Raw genomic sequence first — 20,826 nt, 5'->3', positions numbered from 1 at the left:
GAATTGGTCTTGCTAGTTTTGAGAGCCTGTGTAGGCACTTTACAATGTCTAAGACATTCTTTACTTTCTAACCCTAATTTTTGTTGTTGTTGGTATGTGATACTTCTGTCATATCCATGAGAATATATAACAACACTGGCAAATGAGAATTGAAAACTTCCTGGCAAGACTGTGTGTGTTGGATGTATTGCAAGGCGTCCTCACAAACTGATAATTTTTAATACTATTAGCGAATGCTTACATAGTACTTACTCTGTGCCTGACATTGTTCTAAACACTGTACATTTATTTACTCACTTAACCTTCAGCTGCTTTGAGACACCACTTTTAATTTAAGGATGAGGAATCTGAAGCACAGAGAAGCTTAGACACTTGCCTAAGGTCAAAAGCGGAAGAGCCACTGGCAGACCGTAAGTAGCAGAGCTAGGATGCAAGTTTTTGCCCATAATCATGACACTCTACTGCCTCTTCCTTCACAGTAACAGTTAAGAAGTCCAAGGACCTAGTGTAGTAGATAAAGCAAGTATTGCTCTTATTCCCATTTTAAAGAAGAGAGAATATAAGCTCCAGAAATTCAGTAACTTGCCCAAAATGACAAAGTTAGATAGTGGCAGAGTCTGTGGCAAAATATGAATTTATAAGGCCTTTGTATTATTATTATTATTATTATTATTATTATTATTAATCTCTGACTTTTCAAACAGCATTTTTCTCAAGGCCTTCAGTTTATCCCGCTTGACCCCCACTCTCCTAACTTGCCATCAGAGCCTGAAGGAGGTGGAAAAAAGAGTAATCTTCAGTCTACTTGAGAGTAGGAAATGCGAGTGTTGAGGGTGGATGGAGCTGCATCTCAGACTGTGGAAGGGCGTTCACAGGCAGAAATATGAATACGAGTCACTCTGTTCTAGCAATTCAGGTACATTACTTTCTCCTGAAGTACTTTAAACAAGATTTCCTTAAGCCACAGGTCTTTAGCAGGCTGATCTCCAAGGCCATTCAGTGGTATGACAAATTGGAATTAGGAATTGGAGTTAGACTGCCTAGGGAGAATCCTTTGCCTTTTACTCTGAAATATGTTCTACTGCGTACTTTTGTATTCAAGTGTGAACAGTGATTTCTGTGCACACCGTATAAGGGATGTTTGTGTCCACAAGGGGGCTTCATTTTCCTATTTTCTAACTTTCGCTTTCTAGAATACTGTACATTTTGTTTCGTTGTTTTATTGCACTGAAAATAGAATCACGTGCTTATTTTTGATAAGCGTTTGTCATCACTAAAAAGAGCTTTGAGAGCTAGAGACAGCAGAAGAATTTCGGGCAGCAAAATCTGAAAGGATGACTGAAGGCCTGGAAGGATCAAATAGTAGGAGAATGAATTCATGAACATTTTACAACCCTCAGATGAAACTTAAACCAAACGTCTGGGTTTTTTAAATATTAGGGTCACAATCAGGGTTACATTGAATTATAATTAGGTTTCTAAATCTCACCAGCCTCAGTCAAAGGTGAATTTAAAAATACATTATTTCAATGAATAAGTATCAATTTATTTCAGATATTTATTCCTTAAACCATGATTTCTGGGGCTTTGGGTTACTTTTAAACCTGAATTCAAGTTCGGGGCCTTTGTTTTCCTTCTTCCCACCTATTTGAAATTTTATCACCAAAGACTGGGCACTAAATCAGGTCTCACCCAACGCAATGGGGCTGTTAACAGAACTAAATTTGGTTGAGTGGAAATAAAGACCTGAGGTTACTAGCTCTTGTCTCGAGTGTCAGGTTTTCCATTTGTTTTGGAAGATGGTATATTCCAGAGGCAAGAGGGGGCAAAATCAGTGTTTCACAAAAGAGTAATACAGTGGAAAACATGCCCCGTCCAGCCTTTGGATACATGGTGTTGGAAAAAATGAGTATCTAGAGTCATGGGAAGAGAAATGGCAGTACATTTCCAAATCAGTTTGAGTTCCTGAAGAAATGAGAATAAGGTACATGGATGGATTTAAAAATATAAAAAGTGAAAAAATAGAATGAGTGGGCTTGGGATTTTGTTAAACAATCCATCTTGTGTATTTTATAGAAACTGTAGAACTTCGTGGGTTAACTAAAGGCCCAAACCTTATAATTTGAATACTAGGTTGATTGGAATTTCTGGTAGCTATTAAAAAATTGATGTCCTTAGAGTTTAAAGCTGGAAAATCCTCAGTGGACATGTTCCAAAGGCCAAGATACAGGAGCTTCCTTGACAACAAGATCATTAAACAGATAAACTACTCACCCCAAATTCTGAAGGAATGCTGTGGGATTAAAGAAAATCTGCAGTACATGTTATGGAATGGCCGTAATAGTGGTTAGCATCATGCTACAAATGACTTTTAAGTAGTAGTTTTAAAAATCACATTCATCCTCAGAACCACAGCTGATGAAGATGGGTAACATAAAGCTAATGGTTATTGAATGCTTACTATGTGCCCGGTGAAGCATGTCCTAAGTACTTTACATATCCTAACTCACTTATTATGCATAATAATTCTATCATTCCTAGTTTACTGATGAGAAAATTAAGGTACAGAGAACAGAAATGAGCCCAAGGTTACACAGCTAAAGTGGCATATCGTGCCTCATATGAAAATATCGAATCCTACATGCTTTCTGGTCTCCCTTTCTCAAATTGTGTTTAAATGGTTATTGGCTGATGAATGGGCATGAATTAAATTATTTCATAAATTGCCTGTGCTGCTGAGGAAAACAGCCCCTTAGACCAGAGAGATTATCTATTAAATGCTTAGGATTGAATTTTTAAAAAAGTTGGTAACAAGTGTAGAAGATAATGAGGTTCTAGTCAGAGAGCAAAGAATGCCATAAGCTTGGGAATGTGCATTGTGTTTCTGTGGGGAAGACATTTACAAACATAGATAGAAATGTGAAAATTTAGTTAGTGATAAAGCCACCAAGATATTTCAGTATTAGTGAAATATCATGTGACTGCATGATTATAGAAACTCAAAACAACTTAGTTCCATAAAATATGATTTGATGTCTCAATAAGCATTTTAAACTCAACATGTTGAAAACTGAACTCCTGATCTTGCTCCCCATATCCACTCTACCTGCAGCTCCCCTCATTTCAGTTGACGGTAACTATCTTTCTAGTTGCTGAGCCCAAACCATGGAGTCACTCTTGCCACCTTTCCTTCTTCCACACTTCACCACAGCTAATTTGTCAGACACTCTGTTGGCATCACCTTCCACATACACCCAGAATCTGACCACTGCTTACCACCTCTATACCTTGTGGCCAATCCCTTCTCTCATCTCTGGGATTGTTGAGGTCACCTCCTATCTGGTCTCCTTGATTCCACCCTCACCTTGCCACAGTCTATGCCTGACACAGAAGCCAGAGGATTCTGTTAAGACCTAAGTCAAACCAGGTTAGTCCTCACCTAAAGCCCTGCGATGATTCCCCGCTACAGTGAAGAAAAGCTGAGGGTCTCACAGTGGCCTTCCTGACCTGCAGGGTTTGCCCTTCCATTCCTTGTTGGATGCATCCCCTTTTACTCCTCGCCTTGCTTGTTCTGCTCCCACCACACTGACTGCTGCTCCTCATGCAGAGGAGGCTCGCTCCCACTTAGTGCCTTTCCCTCTTTCTGGATGCTGTTCCCCTAGAGATCGCCACTGCCTTTGGTTTTCACCAAATAAGCCCCTACGTAACATTCTCCCACTTTCAAACCCCTCATTTTGCTTCATTTAATTTTTTTTTGCATAGTGCCTGTGGTCTTCTATCAGATTATATAATTCATTTCTTTATTATGCCTATTGTTTCTTCCCCATATTCCTTCATCCTCTCCTGCTGGAATGTACACTGCGTGAGGACAGGATTCTGTTTTGTTTACTGATGTATTGCAAGCCTCCAGAATGTTGCTGGGAACATAGTAGATGCTTAGTTTAAAAAATGAATATTTAAATAAGATACTCAGACAATGTAAATAGATTTTAGATGTAATTGAAAAACAGAGGTTGTTACTCAGAAACCACTGCAGATGGACTATCAGCACAGCAAACACTGCAAGGTCCTAAGAGTCAGGTATTTGCTTTCTGCAACACAGGTGGGATAAAGGAGAATTAAAAATGTGCAGTGTGTGTATTTTCCTCCAATATTTCAAAGCTGATGAAATCATTCAATTCTTAAAGTAATGAATAGAAATCCCTAAATCAACCCTCTGAGGTAGGTTCTGTGATTAGCTGGGATTCCATGTATAGGACGTAACATATGCCAGCCACACAGAAGGTACTTAGTAACTATCAGCTTTTATTGCTATTATGCTTTATATAAGTGCATATGCAACTTAATTAATTTTGAATAAATAACTATAAATTCTATTTTTTATTGAAACCTTATAAACCTCATAAATTAAATAAACACTACAACATGCCCTACATTTCATCTGGCATTTAATTGTACGTCTGTTTTGGATTAAGAAACCTCATGCTTCAAAAACTCTGGTGCATTGCTTTAGTTTTTAAATCTTTGGACAAGGGTCAAGATATCATAGCTATCCACTTTACTAATGTGATGTGATGTGGTTGGAATTGGTCTTTTGCAAGATCTGTGGTTCTCTTCTTGTTAAGGTGTGGGTGAATTCTGTCACGGAGATTACCAGCAATGACCTCTGTGCGGAAGATGGGGACACGTCCCCACAGGACCTTGCCTACTGGGTCACTCCACCCAGCAACGGACATTTGGCGCTCAAGTCCTTTCCTGGCCGAAGCATCCAGAACTTCACCCAGGTTCAAATCAACAACGGTCAGCTAGTGTTTGTACACAATGGTATGTCATAGAGAAAAGCAATATGAAACTAAAATGTGTTTCAATCAGAGGTTAACATGATAGGCAAACCTAATCATTGCCGACTGAAAATCGAAAGTCATCTAAAAACTCTTCAGACTATAATTTTTTAAAAAGTGACACATTTTGGTAAGGCTAATAATAGCTAACATTAAAGCACCTTAACTCACATTATCATGTAAGGTCTGAGCTCAAATATAAGCTCCTCAGTCCTTTCCTGACCACCCACTAAAATAGTGTCTCTTCTCTGTCCACCTTCATCTCTTACTCTGACCTGATATTTTAGTATAGATTGATTTGTTTATTTGGTTGTTGTTTGTCTTCTCCACTATAGTAGAAGTGCTACAAGAGCAGGATCTTTGTTTTGTTCACTCTTGTATCCTCAGCACCTAGAACACTGCCTGGGACCTAGTATGTGCTTAATAAAAAAGTGTTGAAAGAATGAAATAATATTGAATACCTATTATATGTCAGGTAATATTCCAGATGCTAGGGACACATTAGTGAACAAAACAAACATCTTGGTTAAATGAGTGAACACATGAATGAATGAATGACTGTAAGTGTAATTCTAGGAGACCCTGACATTAAAAGGCCTTTTTTCTCCCTTCGGTCAATAAATCAATAAGCCAAACAGCCACTGTAAATCTGCACAAAGAGTGACCCAGCTTGGCTTTGTTTCCAGGCTGCCCTTGTCAGTGACCTGAGAGGGGCAACAGCCCATTCCCAGCTTGTAGAAGGAAACGGGAGGGAACGTGGGTCAGGGTACATGACGCGAAAGCTAAAATCATATCTTTTCAGCCATTTTAAATGATCTTCTTTGAAAACATAGTAAGTAAAGATTAAACATCTATCTCCAAATGTAGTAGTTTCCTGACTATCTTTGCAGTTAATGCAAAGAATCCCCAAATAATCTGAAAATAATTTACTACATGAATGCTCTCATCTAGTGGTTCCAGATCTGTAGCTTGGGGGCCTGTGGAGTTAGTGTTATTGCAATAAGATCCTAAATCTACACGCATATGTGTCAAAGCATTGTTTCTAGACTGAATGATATTTTCCACATATGTGTGTTCCTGTTTTTTAAATGTGAGCAGATGTGCTGACTAATAAAATACAATTCATTTAAAGAAGCTCTGAATTGAAAAGAGGTTTCCACCAATTATGTTTGGTTTTGATTAGTAGATAGCAAAAATCCAAGTAGTAGTTGAGGACCTAGAAATATTTTTATTTTTATAAAAGGATCATAGTTTCAAAATGAAGAGAACTGCTCTAGAGACTTGCGCAAGGGAAGTTTCGAATTTCTAAAACTCTACAGTTTGCAATGGAAAGGATGAATGAGTCTGGCACGTGCGGGGCACCGCAGAAGTATAGTTCACATGATCCATTTCATTTAATCTGCAGAAGTCCTCTGAACCATTGGGAGTAATGACCCCATTTTAGAGATGAAGAAACTGAGACTCAGAAAGATGTGAGGTGGTCTGACCCAGAAGGTGGGCGTTGTCTACTAGCTGCCATCCAATGAAGAGAAGAACTGGTTACTATTTGCAATGAAGGAGTCAAATAAAAATTAGCTCTCTGGATTAATTTATTTGTCAACTACCAGGTCCATATTTGCTCTTTGCGAGCAGAGGAAATAATTTCTCCCCCAAAAGCAGGAAGGAAAGTTAAAGACAAGGTCTCTGAGAGCCAATCCATCACATTTTCTAAATGGATGTGGAGGCCATAACAGCTCTCAAAGTGGCTGGATCTCAGCTACAGATGAGTCTGTTGCTGAAACCAGCTGGTTCTGCCTGCTACGTCTGTCCATCAGCAGCCCCAAACAAAGGCTTAGGTTTAATTAGAGTCTCTTAGCATTTTATATTTGCAAAGTGCTCTGCCATTAATCTAATTATATTCCACATAACGACCTAAGTAAGTTGATAAAGCCAAGATGTGAGAGGCTAAGTGATTTAAGGTTGCTCTTCTGAAAGTACTGTCAGGAAAATCTGAGGTTGAACAATAGAAAATCGCCTACTTTTATGTTTTCCTCCTTTCCTCTCTTTGGTCATAATTAGTATCATAGTTAGGGTCTACCCAGTATATTATTTTAATATTTGTTTTGATATAATTCCTTTTGATTCCATTTCCATTTTATTTCCAAATTCATGAAATGTTCAAAGTGCCTAGTGGCAGAAAGCATATTCTCCCTAATTTCATGTTTAATTAAATACAACTTTCCAAGTGCTATTTCTAATAAAAACAAGCAAGCAAACAAATTTGTTGTGGCCCCTTGTGCAAAATTAGGTAGACTCAGAATTCTCTCTCTTTTTGAATGATGACTCTTGAATGTATTGGTAACTTTTTTTTAAAGTCTGTAACCTTTTTGTGAGGAATCAGAACTCTCAGGGTATGCTTCCATACCAGGGATTTGAGAGACTGTTAAGCCATGGGCCAACCCCTTTATTAAATCATGTTATTAAGGGAGTACTTGTATGTAATTGCGGAGTCAGACCATGCCTTCTTTGTTCCTTGCCACATGTCCCTGAGGGCAACAAAGAGGACGTTTTTACCCATTACATGATGCAAAGACCTGTGGGCCTTCAGATTTACTGATGGATGAACATTTTCAAAGGGTGATGGGAATGTGAACGTCAGGCTCTTTGCATTGTGATCTTGCCTGGTGCTTTGTGAGACAGATTGGTAAAACACTCCCGGGAAATGGATCCATAGGGGGCCCGTCTCAATGTCTGTTTTGCACATAAGTTGATTTACACCTTTACTGATATTGCTAATGCCTTAAAGTGTGGGAGTAGAATTCTCTTGCAGGAATTTGAAAAAAGTGGGCCTGGATCTTTTCCCACTTTGCCCTTTTCCCTCTTAGCAGCAAGCAGCCAGCTTGAAATAGATGAATAATTAGAAATTATTTTTGGGCGTGGGGCTAGGTGTTATTTGCTTCCCGCTAGTTTTGATTTTCAGTATGATCCAGTGTTATCAATATTTCAGAAATCACTAGTGTGTGTGTGTGTGTGTGTGTTACTTGCATGCATTACTTTTACTGGTAAAAATTGATTCCAAATAATAAAAATGCAAGTAATGAATATTTTTTAAACTTTTAAAGAAATTTCTTGGAGCAATTTCTTTGCTTTCTTTTATTATAGCATGGGGAAGGGGAAGGGATATGCATTTTAGAACTTTATTGATGTTTTTGTAGCTTCATGTTTTGCTAATATTTGATTTGGTGAGCTCAGTGACTGTTAACACACTCTCCAATTGATAGGGGTTGCTTTGCAGAGGGATCAGGTGGGAGAGTGAAAGTGGGTAACTTTTGCAGAACAACCCATTGACTAGAGTGTAATTTCTTCTTTTGAAGGAGCAATGTCAGGAGGCTTTAATTTTCAAGTTACTGATGGTTTGAACTTTGCACCGCGACAAATTTTTAGCATCACAGCTCGAGCACTGATCATTAGTTTAGAAGTAAACAGAAGACTGAGCATCTTTCCTGGTAAGATTTTAACTTGAGTAAGTGTTTGGGCTTAAGTGTTTTTCAATTTATTTAGAAAGTTCCTCCTGCATGGTATATACAGAGGGTGCCAAAAATCGTATACACATTTTAAGGAAGGAAAAAGCTGTGTTAACATTGTAATACTCGATATATACTGACAAAAGGTGAATACAAGTCATATGTATACATTTTTTTGACACCCCAGGTAGCATCATCTTTAACCATAGAGTGATACCAACAGTTATAAAGTCCCAGAAAAATTCTCTCTTTGCAGGGACTTAGCAAAAGCAAGGCTGGATCTTTCTGCCTCCTCTATGTCCCCTCTCCTGTTCCTCAGAACAGGGCATGTCGGTAAAGGGTGATGGCAGAAGGAACCACTGCAGCCGACATCTTTATAGTCCCTGTGTACGTTTTTCTTACTCTCTCCTTAGGGTCCTTAAAGAAGCAAGGAGAACCAGGCTCTGCGGTGACCTTCTAGATCTAGGGGTTTTCTTTTTCTGAATATAAAAACCCTGTGCATCAGGGGACTGGGGGGAATTTCATTAAGTGCTTGCTTCAGGGGCCTGCAGACTCCTGACTGCTGTTTGCCAAGAATCTCCGCCTGGCTGAGGTGGAAAGATCTAAGTCAGCATCTCTGACTCAATACCCTCATTACAGCGCTAGGGAAAGATTTACCCAATGTCAGGGGATGTAATAAAAAAGGAGAGAAAAGAACTTAAACGTGCACAGGTATACAGCACAGGAAACAATAACATTTATATTTCAGTTAAAAAAAAGAAAAGTCCTGTCTGTGCATTGTAACTTGTTTAATTGACGTGCATTACCAGTAAAACACAGATAGAGAAAGACACTAATCATTTTATTAATTATGGTTACTCTAGCCAGTTGTTCTCCACCTCTGGACAGCTTTTAGAAATACCAGTGCCTTATACCAGTTGAATGAGAGTCTCTGGGAGTGGGCTTGGCCATCATTAATTTTTTTAGTCCCAAGTCGTTCTGAAGTGCAGCCAGGATTGAGATCCATGGGGGTAGGCTCTGGACTAGTCTTTGAATCCTCACATACATGTGAAGCAGGTAATAAATCCACAGGAAGCTGGCAGGACTTGTGGCTTCGAGAGATGATGTAACTTAGCTGGGCAACCAGTAAATGGCAGAGGAAGCTCACGTGCTTCTCTAGTAGACCTAGAGGAAAATAACTCTTTATAACTTAAAACAAACAAACACAACAGAACAAAGTTTAGGATGAGTTTTCAAATTTTGAGTTGCCTTAAGCATTTGGGATCATGAAAAAAAACCTTATCAAAATCTAATTAAAGGTATGTTAACCCAGATTCTTCTAGTCTAAAACTTTTTTATGTTCCATAATTTGTCTATGAGAATAAGTGTGCTGCTTCTATTGATTTTTCAAGGTGATTAGGATACCATTTATTGTTTTAAAAAATAAGCAAATCAACTACCGCACCTTAGTCATCTGACAAATATATCTATAAAATAGTGTTCTAAAATCAGAACAAATCTGATTGCTGCAAAAGATTAAATACCTTTCCTCTATTCTGGCTAAACTCTGGATTAGTAAATGAACACACTTGAATTGGATTACAGGGATGTTATAGCCACTACGGCTTAGAAAGTTTGGAGTTTCTGGGGCCTGTTTTGCAGAATATTAGTTTAGCAAGAAGAATATATTAAAGGGGCCCAAATTCCCTTGTCGCCTCTGTGGAACTGCACCAAGCATATAGTTTTCATAGCCCTTTGTTTAACCTTTGGACACAGTCCCGAGTAACCAACTCCTTTCCCTTTCCAATGTGTCCCTTTCCAATCTGTCGTGCCCCGGCCTCCCCGAGTCTGAGAACTCTCCACAGGAATCGGCGCATTGTCCTCAGATGTCAAAGTGAGCTGCTCCTACCACGTTAACTATTACTCTTGGTTACTGTGTTGCCCTCGATCCCCAGACTGTGACTTGTTTCAGCTTCAGCTCCTGGCCAGTCGGAAGGAAGCTAGATTTTCACGTCCATTTCCATTAGGTGGCTCCTGCATGTGATAAAATCTCAACTTGGGTGGGTGTGGAAATGAGAACTGTGGAGTCAGGGATTTTTGAGTTCAGGATGGCCTGTGTGGGTTGCCTAGTTGTTCTTGGTGTTTTTCCTACCCTAACATTCCCAAGAAGCAGAGGCCCTCTCTGTTACATATTAGAAGTCCCTGGTGGGGGTGCGATTCTGATGACCACATTTCCTTGTCCTCTTTCCTGCCTCCACCTGTTCTTCTCCAGCCACTTGAGGATGTTGGTGCTGGAACTGTGTAAAGCTGTGGGGGATGATGATGACAGATGCCCCACTCTACTTCTCCCCTCAGGACCTCCCCCCATTCTGGTCTTGCTGGAAGGAGGCCCTGAGTGACCTCTGCCTCCCTCGTCGGTCAGCCAGCCCTGTGGCTGGGGGAGAAGGCAGGTGTGCTGTGTACCGCCTCTGGCATGATGCTGTGTCCACTATCAGCTACTGCTGCTCTAGTCAGACTCAAGTTGACCTATAGGTTCTGAAATATCAGGGAAAATCGATTCCTTTTTATAGAACTATAGATTTTTACAGAACTATAGTAGGATAAAATCTATTCCAATTATAGAATGGACATTAATATACAATTGATACCTGTGTTTTTATAGTGCTTTATATTTTTTATCTACTGCACTGGGATGTTATAAGGATGTAAATGAAATAATGTATATAAGAACAAGTTTTGATCATCCCCAGCTGGCAGATAAAAAACACTGACGCTTGGGAAGGCTTGAAGTCATGTAACTACTAGGAATCAAAAGCCCCAAAACCGAGTAGTGCCAACTTCAACCTCAAATCCTGTGCTTGAATCCCAGCCTCCTCTCCTTTCCGAGTGTCTGCGTTCCAGGGCTGTCTCTATTTTAGAATATCAGTTTCCTGAGAATGGGGCCATCATGGCGGCTGCTTACTTTGTCTCCTTGATGTTAATGATGGATTCATGTACTCAACCAGGGAAATATGCATTGCAATTTAACAAACAGCAGTGATTATGTAGAAATTTTGTGTGTTCTACCCCCCTGGGTTAGAGAAATATTGCAAGCCAGCATTAGTCAACATTTTATTTTTACTCACATTCATCCCATACCGGTTGGACTTTTTCCGCCAGCCTGGCTGACTTTGGCCATGCTGTTTTGCCTCCTTTGCATACTCAGTCTTAAAATATGGCCCTGGCTTGAGATTGTAAGAATTTGTACGCTGAGCCAAAATAATTATAAGAATACTTAGTGGGTGAATGTTTTAAGGTTAACCATAGCTTCCATACTCTGCCAAATTTGAAAGTTATTCTTTAACTCAGTTATTTTAAAGTAGGAAGGACTACAGTTGTAAAGGAACTTTTTGTGTGTGAACAAAGAAAAAAAATCTATATAATGTATATTTTCATTTTGTTATTTTGTATTTACAGATACATAAATACACATACACACGCATAGATCTATAGATCTATATCTATATATATACATATACACACATACATACATATGTTCTATTTCTTTCTGCATAATTTATTCCCCAGAAAGGAATTTTGTAAACAGTTTTTCACCTTGAATGCTACTATTGAATGTATTTGTTTATCTTTAGTAGTGGCATGTTGGAACATAGTGGCCTCAGGACCTAGTTTTTCTGCATATCCAAATTGTACTTGGCTCGTTTTACAGAGAGTGTTGAGGAGCTGACCTTGAGAGTTTTGTCAAATTGGTCTAGAATATAAGCTTACACAGACCTAGAGTTAAGTAGCCCATTAGTGAACGGTATTCATAGCAAACTGTGTGACTTCACTACCCTTGGGGTTTGGTCATAATATGAAGGGAATCCTGTCTCACCAATGGGCCATCTGTCCTCCATGGTGGGAATCGAAGGAGAGAAAAAAGCAGAAAGAAATCAGTGTGTTGCTGAAAGGTTTGGAGCAGAGATTTGTAAAAACTTTTAGTCAGCTTGTCTTGGAACACTGAATTAAATATTGTAAGACTTAGTGGGAGATAACCAAGAACTGTAAGAAAAGATCGTCAATCCTCAAGGAAATAATTAAAGACTTACTAATTAGGGAATTAAGAGAATTATACTTAAGAGCACAGTAATCATGCAAAACGTACTGTGCTAAGTTTCTGGTGAGTGGGTACAGGTTAGGTGCGTTACATGAATTCAGGGAATGGAATTTTCCCATAGACTGCAGTGGTCAGGGAGAGCTTATGGGACAGACAGATCTTGAGCTCCCCAGAATGAGTAGGATTTCGATGGATGGCAATGAAGAGGGGTGAGCATACAGAGAGGGCAGTATGACTGCAGAAGTGAAGACCAGGGAAGAGGAGGAGTGTGTTTGGAAGGCAGAGAGGAGACTCTGTTGGGTTTGTTGAATGAGTCATCACATTATTTCCTAACTCAAATGTCATTTCAGTACTGAGCTCCAAGAAGTATGGAACACTGACAGGCAATATAGTGTCAACTTTGAAAATACTTACCTCAGAGTCAGTGAACTGTGCTTTTGACCATTAGACAAGTAGCTTAAGCTCTCCAAACCTTATAACCCCTTCTTAGTGGTGTTGAAACATACTTCTTAGGATTATCATGATACATAAAAGAAGGGCAGGGACAGTGTCTGTGCTATTTCCTGGTGTATCTCCACCCCTTATTGTAGGGCTTGTCACGTCTGAGGCACTTGATAATATCTGTTACAGAAATATGTAAGGTTTTCTAGCCTGATGACCATGAAACGCTTGCTGTTAAGGTGGTTGTCGTTTTTTGCAAAACAAACACAATAGGATACAAGTATGTTTGAAAAATGCTGTATTTAAAAGGAGGATAAAACAGATTTCTTTATTCCAAGACTTAGATTCTTTAACAGGCTGATTTACTTTTCGAATCTCCAAGAGGTGCATATGGAGTGAGGGCTTGCCAAACAGGTAAGATTACAGATAAAGTGATAGAGTCCATTTATTACTACTGTACCTCTTGTAGGATAGTGAGTCTGTGGAAAATGATTTAGGTGGGACCTTAGAGAAATCCTTCCCAACTTAAGTGCCTGGAGCTCATAGATGAAAATTGCAATGGCTTGGATGAAATGAGGTGAGTGGGGGTAAAGGATGTTTGGCTTTTGGTGAATTGGACTGAGTGATAAAAGATGCTTGTCAGGCAGTTGTAACATGGAACAAACTTATCTTCCTGACTGACCATGCCCAGAGTGACTACTGAATAGGAAATAAACCCTAAGTACCGTCCTGGGTTAGGTAGCTCGATGAGAAAATCAAGGGTTGATGTGTTCTGGCTGAGAGAAAAGAACTCCTGGCCAGGAACATCTCTAGTGGGTCCTCTATTCCAAGAAGTTAAGATAAATTTAGTTTTTTGGTTTTTTTTTAAAGAGTCCCCCTTACCCACTACCTGCCAAAGGTAACTCTAGAGATGAAGGAATACGTATAAAGCTAGGGTCCTTTATAAGAAGGAAATAGTTAAGAAGGCACAGTGAGGAAAAGTTCCAAAGAAACCTGAAGATGGAGAAGTTGGATGTTGGGGTGCACAGAGACTGTACACATAAGAGACATAATTCACTTGCCAGGAAGTGGGGCCCTACCTTGGCCTAAGTTATGACTTTATGTAACACTGTCTAAGAGTACAGAATATTTTCCCTTGGCCTCCCTGGGGTGACCTCTGATCCTGGACCCCTAGCTCCAGAAGCTAGAAGGCGTAATTTAGCAATTGCAAAAATTTTCTTGAGCAAGCTTCACACTGTTTTCCAAAATGGCGGTACCAGTTTACACTCCTTCCAACAGTGCACAAGGGTTGCCTTTCCTCCACGTCATCGCCAGCATTTGGGATCTCTTGTCTTTTTGATCATAGCCATTCTAACAGGTGTGAGGTGATATCTCATTGTGGTTTGGATTTGCATTTCCCTGATGATTAGAGATGTTGAGAATCTTTTCAGGTACCTGTTGGTCATTTGCATGTTTTCTTTGGAGAAATGTCTGTTTAGTTCCTTTGCCCATTTTTAAATTGAATTATATGAGTTCTGTGTATACTTTGGATATCAACCCCATACTGAGTATGTGGTTTACAAATATTTTCTCCCATTCCATAGGCTACCTTTTAATTTTGTCGATGGTTTCCTTCCCTGAGGAGAAGCTTTTCAGTTTGATGTAGTCCCACTTGTTTATTTTTTTCTTTTGTCGTTAAGCATTTGAAATAGAGTTTCCAAATTGAAGATGCAGAACAATCCTTGTGTGGATGGAAATCTTCCAGACCCAAAACTGGCTTCCCCCTGCATTAGCTGTAGTCGAGGTCCTGCTTTTAAGCACCTAGTGTGGTTTAAACATTGCAATTGGTGGCCCTAACTCGCTAAGGCTACAATGGCTGAATAAGGGAAAACAAAATTGATGTCATTCAGGAGACTTATTGGGTGGTTTACTCAGCTTCATGACAGTTTATAAAATGCCTATTCTAAGGGCTACCCTGTGCAAGGCCTAATGCTGAAGCCCTTTAGCCAGGGCTAACACAGGAAGATTCTGGGCCAGGATGACTATATGAATCTCTTCCTCACCTGCCACCCTGTAAGGTTGGGGATATTCCCTAAATCATGGCAAAGTAAAAGGATATGTACGCCAACCCTGTGCTCCACAAATTGTGGTCCGCAGGCCTTCTGGTCTGTGAACTGATACATGAGAGGAAGTATTTAGAAAATTTTACAGCAATTTGATATTGCTGTGACCTTTTATTGTATTTTATAAAATTATTGGTTCACAGTGGATTGGGAGGGAAACACTTATTCTTCACCACAGAGCATTTGAGAAATACTGCTCTGACCCAAATGTCTCCGAGCCTCTCTGGCTTTGGTTGCCAGTGAGGTCACATTAGTACACAAAACCACATGACACTGGTTCTTCCCCCTTGGCATTCACACAGGTTGTCTCCTTCCACAGTGTCTGTGCAAGCTCCATGTCTGGGGTCCTCTGGAGCTTCTCACGTTGGTTTAAAAGTCATCCTCTCCCTGAAAGGTGTCTACAGGTGGATGTCCATTGAACATACCAGAAGCCATCAACAGCCTAGGACTCCTCTGGTCTCCCAGGAGAGGCACTGTGTCTTCTGCACTAGTGCACACAGTCTGCTTCCCCTTCCTGAGCTGGAAGCCCAGCTGGGTGCCACACATACTGGCATTGCCTTCTTTCTCTAGGATCTGTTAGACACACAGGCCAGGTGGGGGTTGAGGAGCCCATCTCATTTGATTTTCCTCCTTTGTTTCTAGCTTCAGTAGCAAATCATGACCATAAATAGCCCCTCACAGCCCAATTATACGCTAGAGCTAGCTGCTCCCTCCATTCGTAACCGTGTGCTTTCCAGAGTTTCCAGGGGTCTATAAAGATCATTTGGTTAATCAGCAGCCTTCATATACTTTATACTTTTTTAATCTTTACTTAGGTTCCGTGAAGCCCCTTTCCTCTCATGACCTGAGAGCTGTGACCAATGACATGGGCAGTGCAGGAAACAGAACTATAACTTTCACGGTCATAAATTCCCCTAGACTTGGGAAGCTGGTGCGAGTAAATCCTGACAACAGCACTGAGGATGTGTCCATGTTTACGCAGGAGCTGGTGAGTCCTGACGTCTGTCTGTGCAGCTGGGCTGGGCTGAGCGTCTCTGCAGAGCAGCCCTCCTCATTCATCTTCATCCTGTTAAGCTAAGCAGACGTATCCCTTTGCCCTGGAAATTACTCATTTCACTGTACTGGTTGTAAAATCAGACACTGTAGTGCACACAGATGAGAAACCATTGTCCGAAAACATTAAGCAAATTCAAATTGTGTGTCTAATACATAAAAAGGGAGCCTTTCATCACTAAAGACTGATTGAAAAGCATAGCTGCAGGAAAAAATCAAAAGCATAATTGCAAGAGTAAATCTACAAGACATGTCAGTGTGCATTTATATTTAAGACATATTATATGCATTATTTCCTATATTATAGTTATATATGTGTGTATAAATATGTATGCATAGGTGTGTATTTAATCTGTATCTCGAAGCATCTGTTTTAAACTTCTCTGGCACTTTACCACCACCACTACCCATACTCCTTTGTATTTAAATAGATAAGCCTTTAAACCTTTTGATATTTTTTTCCTTTTTCATCCCAGAAATCTGTCTGACTGGACATCTTTGCTTATATGTGATCTCATTTTCTAAACATCTATATTTTCAAATGGTCTTCTTACATATACCTATTTCTCATTTTCCATTCAACCTTCTTCTTTCAATCTTGAACAGTGTGGACAGGGATCTGACAGTTGATTTGGCTGCAGCTTTTTACACGACTAAGGAATTTAAAAACCCAAAGTCAAATTTAGAGGAAATCACAAGAGTGTCTGCCTTTAACCTTTGAGCCATTTCTCTTCACTGTGATGTGGCAGGACTGCATTTGGCTCTTGCTTTGCAATTGCCTTTGTCTGCATGCATTTACAGGAGCAGATCATGAGGCTAGCAAAAGCTCTGGATGTGATACTGAAAAGAGGAAGTAAAATCTCTCTAGTTCCCAGATGCACTTTGAAGGAAGAACAAAAGGACTAGAGTGAAAACTACATTCTTAGGGGAGCTTAATGTGCCTGATGGCATCAAAACTCGCCCAAGGTCAGTTGCATTTTGAACACTGACAAGAATGATATCCGTCACATAAAGATGCGTTGGCTCTAGCCCTCGTTTTAAAACAAGAAATTGATGATGATTACTTAAAGCATTAGTTTCCATGACTTTTCTTTGCAAATATATAATATTTTAAAATATTATGGTCTATATAGGCATTAGTGGATATGGTAGCCAGGATCCACCAGGTTTTGCTGCAGTAACAAGCTCCCAAATCTCAGTGCTTACAATAACAAGTTTATTTCTCACTTGTATTGATTGTATATAGGCTGTGGGTTGTCGGTGGGTCTCTCCTTTATTCCAGCATCTAAGTTGAAGGAGCAGCCTCTCTCTTGGGTATTGCTGTATTTGTAGCAGAGAGAAAAGCAGTGATGGTGGAACCATGTGATGACTCTTAAAGTTTGTGCTCAGAAGTGCTGTGTAGCACTTATGCTCACATCTCATTGGCTAAAGAAAGTCGCATGAGCAAGGCTGAAGTCAATGGGTGGAGGAGAATGACACAAGGAGGAGGCCGTTAATAATTGGAACAATAGAACAATCTACCACAAAGGGCTAGCCTGGTGATCTGAAAACTGTTTATAATACATTTAGAGTACATTCCTATGAAAACAAACCACCTTAGAATATAACACATTTGTAAACAGGAATTAAAACTCCAAGCTAGTTATTAGGCCCTAGGGCAGGAGGCAAAGTCTTGATTCATTAAAATCCAATTATTTTAAGGTTTTATTTTTCTTCTCATTATTCCTTCTACTTTAAAAACCAAGAAAACATATGAACAATGGTTTATTAACAATGGCAGATGTTAACTGGAGCAAGCAATATTTTACACGGGGGCTCAGGACTGTTAGGGGCCTGCATAGGGGTGTCTCAGAAGAGGGGCCTTGACTGAAATGTTGGTCCTTGTGGGGACAGGGGCAGGTTCCAGTGTGAAAGCACAGCCTGGGCAGTGCCACTGCCACCAGTCAGGCATGGTGAGAGAAGAGTTTCCTTCTCCTTTTTAAATGGACCAGCTGTACGCCTCTTCTCATGACACACAGCCCTTTACTCCCCAAAGCATGCACCCCTGTGCCCGGGGCCTGGCCCTGTGCTTTGACTCAGAGGACAAAGGAGAGCTCCTTTTATTGTATACAAGGCTTCAGGCTGTGTATCAGGCTTCCTATGCGAGGACACCCCTGATGTAATGATTCCTGACTCCGTAAAACAGCACCGAAGAGATATTCAGAGTCTATAGAAACTCGGCTCAGCAGCCCACACTCTCTGTTTCTTTGGAGTGAGTGTGGAGAGAGCATATAATTTAGGAGGCAGGTGCCCTGTTCCTGCTCCTTGATCTACTGCTGACCACTCCTGACTGAGGACACTCCCTTGGCCAAAGTCAGAAGATCTGGATTAGCTCTGTGAGGTAGGGCAACTTACATATCTTTTAAACTTTGGTTTCCTCATCTGTAAAGTGGAGGAAATAACAGTAATGATAATTAAAACCATTTACCATGTCCTCGGCGTTGCTCTAAGCTTTCTTCTATGTTACTCATTATCTTACTCGATAGGCTTGGATCCTTTACCACAGGGAAGTTAAGCAACTTGCGCACAGTTACACAGCTCAGAAATAGCAGAGTCAGGATTTGAACCCAGGGCTTTGACTCTAGGTCATGCTTCTATCCGCTATGCTGTACTTTCCTCTTGGAGTCGGTAATGGATTAATGCAGGTAATGAATACAAAAAAAGCTTAGCTCACTGCCCCACATGTAGCAGACACTAAATACATGGTAGTTAAGGCTGCTGTTATTATCTTTTGGTTTTGGAAATGTGAGCGGTTCCCTTCCTCTCTCAGTAGCCAAAAGACTAGTTTCACAGGGGCAGGCAATTTTCTGGGACACGGGAATAGCTGCTGTGTTTACCCTCAAGTGCTATAGTGATTAAATGAATGGAAATGAGGTCATTAGAGGAGAACGATATTTGCTTCACCCTGTAACCTACTTACTGTTGCCCTTTGTGGGAGAGTCCCTGGTGTTCTAGAATACATTTCACTGAGTGATGATGCGCGGAGGGGGCTGAGGGAAATGTCAGGGGGCTTTGGGCCTGGATGGGGCACTTCATCCCTGGGCACAGCACAGGCTGGAGGCTGAATGAGGCCTGGGGCTGGGGGAGTGAGTCAGAGCAAGGAGGACTTGGCAGGATTCCTCCCAGATCAGGTGAGAGCTGCTGTAGCAAATTTGAGGTGTTATTACAGAATATGTTTCGTGGAATTTCTATGAATGCATTTCATTGAAATAACCTGTCTCCCCTTCTACTTCAGGAGTCATAAAAAACATCAGTAATGTACTTGGAGGAGGGGGTGTGCAGAGAAAACTGTAAGGATATAAACCAAAATGCTAACCCTGGCTCTTTTCAGTGTGCATGTTTTTCTGAGTGTGAAAGTAACATATGCTTACTGTAAAATACAATTAGAAAACATTAAAGCATTAAATTTGGATTGAGAAAGAGCAGGGATTATCAGTAAATTCAGTACAATTGGTGTTAACCTGAAGGTATTCCAATTGCGTTTAGCTTGTTTGTTCAAAAATGTACGTTTTTGTTTATGACCTGGGAAGAGAAAGAAATTTATTTATCTTCCTGACTTTCCCCTCTCCAGATCCTGTCTCCTTTTTCACATGAAAATGGAATGTGACTCTTTTCCTAAAATTTGCAGTTTTGTGGCCTCTGTCAAATAGAACCCTCGTCAACTCTCAGCCGTTTTATGATGGCTCCGGTTACTTCCCAGCAGCTCCAGAACATTTGGGAAATAAAAGAAATGGTGGGACAGATTTTGGAGGTGGTGAAGATGATCAAAACCTCTTCCCTGAAATTACTTAATGAAGACATTTATTGAGCACATACTATGTGCTTTGATTAGTTCTCTTCAGTTTGGTTGGTGAAAAGACGTATTACTCAGGCAATAGTTTCAATTTTAAAAGGTTCAGAACTATTGAGCCACGTTCACATACTCAAATGGCTTTAAATGGTTTTTGGCTTTCTAGACCAGTTTTTCTAACTTCAAGTCAGTTCCAGCCAATAACCTGCTAAGTGTCCAACTGGGAAAGAGTTTTAGGCAGTTGATTGTGGAGTCCTCTTTCACACCTTTACCTTAAAGGACTAAATTGTTTCCAGACCTTTACCACTCTCAGATGGGGGAGGAAAAACCAGTGTATCATTTGCTCATAAAACCCACACCCTTTTTTGCTTTTTATAGAGAAATAGCTTATGAAGGAAATCTACACAGCATCCATTATGCTTAAAATCATACTTTGGCAAAATAATTGTGGGGAAAACATTTATTATGTTATAGCTCAAAATATTTCCTTATTCCAGAATAAGAAAATTCACTGCTTTTTAAAGCCATACCATGACAACCTACCAACATAAACAAGTAGCATTCTTGTTTTTCACCACAATATTGGATCTGCCTAAATGGGAAAAGCTAAACCACAAAAACTTGTGCTGAAAATCTCATATCCTGAAGAATTAAACATAAGAATACACAGAAGAGGTGAATCATCAGGTTTTAAAATGAAATGAAAGCTTTTTACAAATCTAGAGAAATTTTTGTTTATTTCAAAGAATGTATGAACAAAGTAAGAACTGAGTTCTATAAGGCACTAATCTCTTCCAAGTAGAGCACGAGGTTAATTGAGTGACTTGCATTCCAGTGCTTGTTTAGATCATTTAGAATCATTAAAAAGCAAAGTGCTCTGGTTTGGGGGTTTATGATGCCTAGCCTTTTTTCTTTTCCATAAAGCTAGTAATTGCATTGTAGCCATTGTGCTGTTGGGGATGGAATATCACCCATCTTGTCT

General features: G+C 40.0%; 1 protein-coding gene across 1 annotated transcript in view; it reads left to right on the top strand.

Moving 5' to 3' along the window:
- The window catches only part of LOC109453391 (chondroitin sulfate proteoglycan 4-like), a 54,639-nt gene that overhangs the window by 21,435 nt on the left and 12,378 nt on the right, over window positions 1-20,826 (top strand). Inside the window, exons 6-8 of the mRNA XM_074329209.2 lie at window positions 4,626-4,824; window positions 8,195-8,326; window positions 15,778-15,950. Coding sequence (XP_074185310.2) covers window positions 4,626-4,824; window positions 8,195-8,326; window positions 15,778-15,950 — 504 coding nt within the window. The remainder of the gene's footprint in view (window positions 1-4,625; window positions 4,825-8,194; window positions 8,327-15,777; window positions 15,951-20,826) is intronic.

Source organism: Rhinolophus sinicus, chromosome 3, assembly GCF_057876585.1.
Source record: "Rhinolophus sinicus isolate RSI-liver-muscle chromosome 3, RSI-T2T, whole genome shotgun sequence".
NCBI lineage: Eukaryota > Metazoa > Chordata > Mammalia > Chiroptera > Rhinolophidae > Rhinolophus > Rhinolophus sinicus.
The sequence above is the reverse complement of the archived record's forward strand: the minus strand, read 5'-3'. Positions and strand labels throughout refer to the sequence as shown.